Raw genomic sequence first — 9,464 nt, forward strand, 5'->3', positions numbered from 1 at the left:
TTTTATTCTGGGGCTCGAAGTCGGGGATGGGGGTGCAGGCCTGGGTAGTGGAATGTGAAGAATGGCCAACCCTCTTTTTTTTTCTTTTTTCCTGAAATAAACACAAAAGTCCCTTCCTACAGTCTGGCCAGGAGGAAACTGGAGGCTGGGGGCAGACTGAAGAAGATTTGGGGAGAATTTAAAGAGAGCCAGCTCCAGACAGTGTCTGCAAGGCTTTGAACCTGCTGCCCTTTTCGCCTGTTTCAGGGAGCCTGAGTCCAGGGTAACACTACAGTTCCTCTCCTGGGGGTCTGCCATCCCCCCTCCCCCCCGGGGCCTATTCCATTGTTGGGTCTGGGGCAGCTGCCCTGACACCCCAGCCCTGCTATGTGGCAGTCCTGTCCCCTTTCTGGCTTGAGGCTCTGGGGCTTGTAGTTCCTCAGGGTCCTTCCTCCTTGGGGGCTCTGACTCCCCTCCCTCCACCCCAGCCCAGTCTTGGGATTAGGAAGGGAAGGGGATGGGAAGGCTGGTGAGGGGCAGCTGCCCCCAGTGTCCCTGACTACGTTAGGGGCTGTGGCCTCCGAGTACGCTTGGTCCGGCGGGTAGGGGCTGAGCCCACAAACTCGAACTGCTTCTGCCTCTCAGCGTGGTTGGGGAAGGGCAACTGGCCCTGGTAGAGGCGCTTGATGAAGTGAGCCTCTCGCTGGTTCTGGCGGCTGCGGGAAGCCTGGCGGGGCCGACCCTGCCTGGTGAAGGCCATGAACCAGCCCTCGTGCCGGGCATTCTGGAAGGCCGTGTAGTTGTTCTCCAGCACGATCTCTGTGAACACGCAGTCTTTGCTCTTCCCACTGGGCTGCGGGGAGGAGGGAAGGAACAAGAGGAGGCGAGTTTGTCCACCCAACTTTCTGCCTTGCTTGCCTTTGGGGCCTATTTTGTGGGACTGAGGAAGGAATGACAGGAGCCGTGTGCCCAAGGATTTCTGCCTGGTGAGAGGCAGAAGTGGGAGAAAGGAGCAAGCTTTGCTTGGAGTCAGGTCTGAACTTAAATACAGCCTGGTCATTTGGAAGTTGTACACCTTGAGCAGGGTATTTAGCCATGCAGAGCCTGTTTCCCAAGATGTGGCATAAAGATCAAGATTATTATGCAGTTCAGCGCATACCCAGTGGGCACTCTGTACACGAGCACACTCCTCAGTCTGGGCCAATGGTGCTGCTGGGTGGAGGAAAAGGAGGCAACAGTCTTTGATGAAAACAAGGGGCAAATGTTTACAGAATACCAGACTATGTCAGGAGCCACCCCACCACCCATTTGACCCAATAGATAACCTTGACACTATGCCCATTTTTATAGACAAGAAGCCTGAGGCTTAACCAAGGTAAGCAAATAGTTGGTGAGAACAGCCAGAACTGGAAGCCAGGATTGACAAATGTTAAGGGAAGTGGACTTCTCCTACCCAACAGTGCTGGAACTGCCCCTGCAGGGTGGTTAAGCTAGCAGGCAGTTAGTGTGCATCTTGCTAGTTGGATCCTGTGGACCCCACTGACCTTGGGGAAACTAGTGGCCTTGTATGAATGTCAACTCTCAACCCTGATCAGCGCTTAAGCCTCAACATAGGGACTGCAATATCATGTAAGTGCTAAAATTCTGACTCCTTGATGTTGGGGAAATACCTCATAAATCAGAGCTGAAGATCCTTATGGGTCAGTAAGTGTCCTCAGAGGGCTTCTTGACCCCACAGGGACTCATTTAAATGGAGAAACCAGAGTGGCCTAGTGTTGGGGTGTGTGCGTAGTCAGTCATGGCTTGGGCCTAGTAGAGGGGAGTAGGGGGTGCTGTGGGGCACGCAGTAACATTGATTCCTTCATCCACTCCCCCTCCTTCCAGTTCTCACCTTTCCGATGAGCTTGCCCCTCTTGTTCATACAGATGTATTTCTCGCTCTCAGCACCCTTGATGCGCACACGGCTTCCAAACGTGTCTGTCTCCACTATGAGTTTGGCTATGATGGGGGGAGGGGGAGAAAGACCTCCGTCCATTGGGGTTGCCGGCTCAGGTATGGCAGGGGGCCCCCCAACCAGCCTGACTTCCACACTTGGGTGGGGGGGCACCGAGAGGCCCTACTCCAAGAGGCTTCTCCCTGTTCTCCCACTGTGGCCCCTGCCCTGGCACAGGATCTGGGGACGGACCAGGTTAGGCCGGCCAGCAGTGTGAGTGGCCTCTGGTGAGGGCTGGGTCTCACCAAACTTGTTGCCGTCCTCCGCGGTGGCAGAGATGCGACGCCCGGTGACCTGCACGTGCTTGCCACTGGTCCGGCTGTAGAGCTGGTACTCACGGATCTGCCGCCTGCTCAGCTGGTCAGTCATGGCACCCTGGTCCCTCACGTACTGGTTAAAATTAGGAGACGGGTGATTCTCCCCCTTTGCGGTTACCAAGGGAAAAATAGTGTCAATTTGCTTTGGGTGACACCACCACTGGTCCATCCAAGGGAGAGGGGTGTGGAGGTGAGTGTGAGGGGGCCAGGCCATTTGTCCTGGGAAGCAGAGGTGCAGGGTGAAGGGTGCATATGGCCATGGTCTTTCCAGGCCAGCGGGTGAGCCAGTCATGACCTCTTGGCTCCCCATCTGCCCTGGAGCAGAGAACTGGTGGCCGCACAGGCTTGGGGGACCCTTGGTGATGCAGTGCAGATCTGGAATCATGACTCTGGTTGCTAGACAGAACCTTCACAGTTATGGTACCCAATTCCAATGTCAAAGAGGTGCCCTGGGTGACCCAGCTGATTAGAGACAGAAGTGCTGTCCTGCCTCTAGGACTGGAGCTTGTCCCTTCTCCAGAATGCCAGGGTCTTGGCTCCATTAGCCAGGATAACCAGATTTTTCCTTCATCCTCCCCACTGGCCTTGAAGGATCCTATCCCCAGGCACACACACATGCACAGGCATATACATACATGCGCATACAGAAGCTGGTCTGTTAGGCTTACCAGAGAGCATTATGGAGGCTCTAAGACCTTTTGTTTAGGCTCCTGTAATGCCCCTGTAAGCATTTATTTTCAGCGCTAACTGTGGAATCCTGAGCTCCTGCCCATCTCCCCTGCCTTTGCCTCTGGGTACTCAGGACCCTCAGAGAACCCCATCCCCCTTTTGGTCAGTGTTCCTCCCGCCACTAGGGGTGAGGTGCCTCCTTAGCGAGGGAGATGGAGGCTGCAGCAGCGAGAGGAGCTATCAGTGGTGGCCCAGGCTCTCCTGCGAGCTGCCTGCCTGTGTCACAATGTAACAGAGGCTCGTGGCCAGTGGGGGCAATACTGTTGCCTGCCCGCTAACCAGGTTCTACCCATGCATGTTGCAAAGCCAGGACGATTACCTTCTTCTGGCCTGTCTCACCTATCTGCAACACTGAGTGGGAGAAAAACAGACCCCTTCCTGTCCTCTGTCTCCAGGAAGGTGCAAACCAGATGACATTTCTCAGCTGCTGGTGACAGCCTCAACCCTAGGCTAATGGGTTTCTCTCCCCACCCATATCCTACTGGCCTGTGCTGGAACAGACTTTCTGTACCCCAGATCCCTAAGGCCACCTTTATTCCAGGCCCCGTAGAAACCACCTAGACAGACCTCGACCCAGATCAGCATCTGTTAGGGGCCACTCTATGGTAGAGGGAGGAGCAGGAAGGATCAGCTTTGAGGAAGGGGGCGGTGAGGGAGCGGCTACAGGCTGACCCTGTAACCTGCTCAGGGTTAACCCTTCATGTGTGTCACTGCTCATTTCCGACTCTAGCTAGGCCACAGGCCAGGAGTGCCACCAGGAGCACCCCCCCCCCCCATTGCCTATGAGAGCAGGGTCTGGAAACTCAAAGCAGCAAAGTGCACCCTGCACCCCACCCCAGAAAAACCTGAAGCCAGCATTTGGGGTGAGGGCCTGCCTTCCTGCCAGGGGGTGGGGTCTGGCTGGGCCAGGACCCTCGGTGGGGTCCAGCCTATCCCCAGCCCCCATCTCCTGGCCCAGGTTCAGGCCCTCCGCCCCTCTTGGCGGGCAGCCTCCTTCTGGCTGTCTGTTCCAGGTCAGGAGCAGAGAGGCCCCCCTGAAGCCCCCTCCTCTCCTTGTCCCCCTTCAGGCCCTGCACAAAAGCAGCCCCACGCCCCCCCCACAGCCCACAACCCACAAGTCGCTCTCCCCGCGGGACCTGGCCTGTCCCTTTCATGTTCCCGCTGCGGGGGGACCTCCCCTTCCACTGCTGCAGACAGCTGCTTGTCAGACGGCCCCTCAAGCATGGCTATGGTCCGGCCTGCCGGCCCCCCCTCCAAGGGGGGCGAGGGGGCACTTCAAGGGGGAAAGGACAGCTTTGCCACCTTCCCTGAGTCCTGAATGGGGCCTCAGCCAGGCCATAAACGCCCCGGCCAGCCTCACCATTGTGCTAATTCCCCTTCCAGAACAGGTTGGGCCCACCCCCAGCCCCCTCCCGGCCAGGCTGGGGGCTTTCTTCTTGCTCTCCCTGGATGTGTGAAGCAAAAGGCCTGGAACGGGGGCTAGAGCAAAAGGGGGAAGGAAAAGGGGGGGAGTTGTCTCTCTCTCTCTCCCACCCCCCCACTGCTTCAAAGGCAGCCCCTTTCCCTCTCCCAGAGAAAAGGCATTTACCTTCAAAAAAAGTCCCCACTGGATATGAAGAGAAGCGGGCCTCTGGCCTGGGAAAGCCAAGCGATCTCTCCCCAGAGCGGTTCTGGACCAGTGCATTTTAATAGCTGCACTTTTATGGAGGATCACAAAAAGGGACCGAGCCTCGCACAGGGGGCTGAGGCTTGGGGTGGGGGTGTGCATGGGGGGGCTAACATGGGGTGGGGGGAGTGTGGAGATGCAAACCCTGAATCTTGTCCCAAACAAACCCCTTGGGGCTTGACCTCATTGCCCTGTAGGTAAGGAGTCACCCTGCCCTGACTGGGGCTATCCCCCAGGACAGTGATTCCCCAGGACATCTATGGTGGTGAGAGTGGGGTAGTAAGTGGAATACACAACTGGTTTTGCATGAAAACCTGTCTTTTCAGGTACCTCCAAGTACAAGCCTCACCTGAGCCATCACCTCAGCCCTCTTCCTACCACTCCAGACTCCATCCCTCAAGACTGGGTTGCCCCATGCATTTAGCCTTGAGGGGAACACTTGAGGGGAGCCGGATGGAGAGAAAAGCGGAGACCTCAGGACATGTAGAGAGGGTCATGGAGGGAGGACAGATAAAGACCTTAGTCAATCCCCAAATCTGCCATAGCCCCTTCTATACACCTCCAGAGGCTGACACCAGCCCCCACCCTCAAAAACCTTCTGGATCCAGGGAGAGGCCAGAACCTGCCTCTGTCCACCGAAAGGAAGCTACCCCCCCCCAGCTGGGTGGGGTGGGAGAGATGGAGAAAAGCTAGTGGGGGGCGCCCGCCTACCTGAGTTTGACAGCAGAGAATCAGTAGCTGCAAGCACCTGTGTGAGAAGACAAGGCAGACCTTGGTGTGGGTGCCAGTAGCCAACCCAGGGTGAGAAGGCAGAGCCCCCCGCCCCTCCCTGCCCCTCCGTGTGGGATTCCCGGTAAGATTAGGTCTGTCCCAGGCTGCAAATGGCAACAAAACTTCAGTTCAGAGAGTCAGTGCACTTACAGAGTGAGGTTGGGCAGCAGGCGGGTGGCTCCCATCGCCGGAGAGATTTCTTGGGGCGGTTGCCCTCCTGCCCCCAAACTCAGGAGCAGATATGGGCAGTCCCCAGGGGTAGAGTCCCAGAGAAGCCAAGGTCTCTTCAAGCCACAGGTTTTCAGGGGGGAGAGGAGGAGAGAAAGGGGAGGAGGAGGAGGAGAGAGAAGGGAGGGGAGAAGGAATGGGGGAGGAGGGCGTAATTGGGAGACTGAGGTGTGAGGTGTCCACCTTCCTGGCCAGTGAGACAGCAAAGCAGCCGCTGGCTGGCGGGGTCTGCCAGCCTCTTGCTGGGCTACCCGAGCACAGAGGATGGAGCTGTGGAGCCTTCTTGATAAGGAGGCTGGCCCCTGTAGTCTCCCACGTTTTCCGTGACCCTCAGACCTGGACTAGAGGGTCCCTCCTCCCCTCCCAGGGTCAGCTCCTCCTGCCCTCAGGTTTGGTGCCCCACCTCCCCAAGGGTGAGCGCAGGTATCATTCCGGGCCAGGGGTTGCTGAGTCTGGCTCCGGGGGTGGAAATTCCCAGAAGCAGCCTTAAAAGGAGGAGCCTCCCTCCAGGGGGCAGGCGGTGGGCTTGGCTAGGAGCGGTTGCTTCCCCTGCCTCTGTCACCCCTTGCTCCCCCTCTCTGCTGTCTGGCCACCGGGATGGAGGTGTTAGGGCTGTCCCGATGGCAGCAAATAGTGGGTGCCGCAGGTTGGGGGTCAGGGAGGGGGAGGAAGGTGCAGCTGTGGGAGGAGGACGCGATGGAATCTTGAGAGCTGGCCTGACGTCCGGGAACAGACAGACTCAGAGGAGCTGGTGCACTGGCACAAGCTACTTTCCTCTGGGCCTCGGCAGTTTTGCCTGAGAGATGGGGGCAGTAGTGCCTCAGGATGCCGGCAGACCAAAGGAGATAACTGGGCTTAGCAGACGTCAAGTGTGTCATATGTTCTGGGCCTCACTCACCCTCCTCTCTGGGGCAGCAGCCATCCCTAGGGCCTCCTCCCTCCCTGTGCCCACCAACCTCTTCACATGGCCTCTGGTCCCACCCTGCTCTGTACTGTGCAGGTAGGACCCCATTCTAGGACCCCTGTGCAGAGGACACTAAAGCACACGGGGCAGGGGTGGGGGGGGCATGGGGGGTAGTTAGCTCAGAATGGCCCAGCCAGTGAATGGCAGAACTAGGTTCCTAAGGTCCACATGGATCATGTCTGGAGCCTTGCCACTGTGTCCATGCCCTCCGGGCTGCAGTATCTAAGGTCCCAGAAGCTAGGTGACCAGGGACTCTAATGGTTCCTTCCCTACAGAAGGTGGGTGATGGTGGCTGTGGAAGGGGGCATGTGCTTAGAGGGATCTCTGAGGGAAGTCTTCTGTGTAGGGAGTGGAGCTCGCACCTCAGCACTGGGCTCCCTGCAGGTCTCAGTGCCTCCAGGATGGAAAGAGAAAGGGAAATGCTGGATGTGGAGGTATTTACCTAAAGAGATGAGCAGGAGGGCGAAACTCTCACCTCCAAGTCTCCTCACCTTCCAGAGCTAGATCAATCCACAAAGTTGTCTGCCACCCCTCCCCCCTCCCCCAGACAAGCCCCAAGGCTACCTCCTGGCCACCTCCAGCTTTTAGGCTCCTAGCCCCACCCCCCACCCCTCAGGCCTCTGGGACTCAAGGCCCTGCTGAACCTGAGCTGGTCTGGAGAGTGCAGGGGTAGCTCCCCGTAACTGGCAGAGTCCAGGCTTGGAATCAAATAGAAGGGATGTCAAAACTGGAAGGGGTCTTAGAGATTCTTCATCTGGTCCAGCCTCCTCACTCACTGATGAGGCCCAGCGAGGGTCTCACAGCTAGTTAGTCAGTGGCACAACTCAGACAAGGTGCCAGGTGCCCAGACTCCCAATCCAGTGCTCATCGTTGTCCGAGCATGCCCTAGACCGTCCCACAGCTCTGCTTTGCTCAGGCTGATGCTCCTGATCGTTTCCATCTTCCACATTTGTTCTGTTTGGGGTCTTGATTTGAACTCTGCCTCTTCTGCGGAAATCCCCAAATCTACTTCTGGAACTGGTGCTGGCTCTGGCTCTATTCTTGGTGGGCCTTTGAGCTCACCCACATCTCCACCAACAACTAGCTCCCAGGTGGGGTACTAAAGGCTACCTCCTCCCACTTTCAGTCCTGGGATGACAGGTAAGAGCAGATGCATGAAGGAGATAGCTCAGGCTTGAGGTTCTGGGGTGGATGGGTGAGCTGGGGGGTGGAATGAAATAAGGAGGCAGATGCGGGAGCCCCATCTAGTGAGGTCTGGACTCCAGGCCTCTGAGCCTGAGTGCCTGGTTCCTATCAGTGGGGGAGGGGCCTGTTGTCAGTGGCCAGCCCCCCAGCCAGGCCTGGGTCTCCATGGTAACAGATGCCAGCAGTCAAGCTTGGCCTTGGGGCTCAGCCAGGGGCTGGTGCCAGGGGCCTCTGGGGCATGGCTGGATAGCCTGTTTCATGGTGTGACATCTGCTCCTTGTCCCTTCCCATTGTGCACCTGCAGGCCTGCCTTTCTGACTCAGCTTGTGCTTTTATCCCCATGGGAAGGCCAGTGCTGGGCTCCAAGAGGGGAGGCAGCATGAAGAGTGTTCCATGGATTTTATCCCCGTTCCCTGGCCTCTATGACCTATGGCAAGTCCCTTCACTTTTCTGGTCTCAGCTTCCTAATTTGTAAAAAGGAAATGGCTATTATCACTGCTGTCAAAATTGCCACCATGAGTATCAACTGAGATGGACACTCCATGAAAAGTATCAAGTGCCACAAGAATGGAAATGAGGGGCATAGACCTTCTTATATGGTCCAGACTCCGTTGACCTAAACTTTGACTCCCTTGACTAGAGGAGAGGGAGAATAGTAGGGTTCATTAACATTTATAGGGGGAGGTGGCAGGAGGTGATAAAGGAAGTGAGAAGTAGCCTGGGCTGGTTGGTTAATCCCCACCCCCTAGTGCCAAGTTCAACACCCCCCAACTGAGGCGTCTCACGCCTGCTCCTTCTAACAGCCCAGCTGGTGCAGACACTGAGCCCACCTGCGGACCTGCCACTTGTCACCACCTGCTACAAACCCCAGCCCACCATTTTCCTGTTGGAAAACAGAAGGGCTGGGGCTGGGGCTGGGGCAGGGCAAAAGGCAAATGGACTCTTAAAATTTGGAGCACCTACCATCCTTGCTGTTTGATCCCCATTGCCTGCCAGCATTTGGACATCAAGTCAGGAACGGCTTAGCTGTTGCGTGCCCTTATGTACAGAGCTATGGCTGAGCTAGGCTGCTGGGGCACTTGCCTGGGTGAGATGAAGGGAAGAAGTATCTGTGTGCATCTGTGCTTTGCTATAACTGGCTGGGGGCTGCCCCTCCCAAGGTGCGGGTTACACCGTGGACCTTATTCTTAACTATTATTTTCAGTTTATGAGACTTTGTAGGACTCTGGCTGCTGTGCTGTCCGTCTCTCTCAGTCATTTCAGAGTGGTTCAAGATAAGAGCCGTGGGTCCAGACAACCTGGTGGTGAACCCTGCCTTCTCCACTAGCTCTGTGGCCTTGGGGGCAAGTTGTTTCACCTCTCTGTGCCTCGTTTTCCAGGTCTGAGAAATGGGGCTTTATGGAGTGAGTCCCAGAAGGCGCTCAGCACCTAGCTTCCAGCATGTTATTACCAAAATCCTGCTAATCCTCTCTCTTTCTGCTTGCTCTGCCTGAGGCCCATTGCATTGCTCGGTTCCTGCTCCTGGGAGTGTCCTTCTGCCAGCTACTCATGGAGCCTGCCACCCTCTTCTTGTCAGTCTTCTCCTTTGAGGGACTTTCTCTGATCTCCTAATAGGCTAATTCCAGGCTGGAG

General features: G+C 56.8%; 1 protein-coding gene across 2 annotated transcripts; it reads right to left on the bottom strand.

Annotated features, from left to right (window-relative positions):
• Window positions 1–374: 374 nt before the first annotated feature.
• FGF17 (fibroblast growth factor 17) lies at window positions 375–5,763 on the bottom strand. Of its 2 annotated transcripts, none has more exons than XM_030311859.2 (5): window positions 5,606–5,763; window positions 5,396–5,432; window positions 2,218–2,362; window positions 1,871–1,977; window positions 375–832 (listed from the first exon to the last, which is right to left on the bottom strand). In XM_030311859.2, the coding sequence occupies exons 1-5, from the start codon at window positions 5,638–5,640 to the stop codon at window positions 539–541; spliced, it is 618 nt and encodes a 205-aa protein (XP_030167719.1). In that variant the 5' UTR covers window positions 5,641–5,763; the 3' UTR covers window positions 375–538. The 2 variants fall into 2 exon arrangements, with proteins under 2 accessions (XP_030167719.1, XP_030167720.1); XM_030311860.1 differs by having other exon boundaries at window positions 2,218–2,395.
• Between the last annotated feature and the right edge of the window lie 3,701 nt (window positions 5,764–9,464).

Source organism: Lynx canadensis, chromosome B1 (assembly GCF_007474595.2).
Source record: "Lynx canadensis isolate LIC74 chromosome B1, mLynCan4.pri.v2, whole genome shotgun sequence".
Lineage (NCBI taxonomy): Eukaryota > Metazoa > Chordata > Mammalia > Carnivora > Felidae > Lynx > Lynx canadensis.

What these genes read in the sequence shown, in the direction of transcription:
- FGF17 (XM_030311860.1), bottom strand. Translation starts at nt 5,640, where the DNA reads ATGGGAGCCACCCGCCTGCTGCCCAACCTCACTCT. An exon ending in GGAGGACGGCAACAAGTTTG is followed by an intron (nt 1,978 to 2,217) that starts GTGAGACCCAGC and finishes CCCCCATCATAG; the next exon opens with CCAAACTCATAGTGGAGACA. An exon ending in GGGGCAAGCTCATCGGAAAG is followed by an intron (nt 833 to 1,870) that starts GTGAGAACTGGA and finishes TCCTCCCCGCAG; the next exon opens with CCCAGTGGGAAGAGCAAAGA.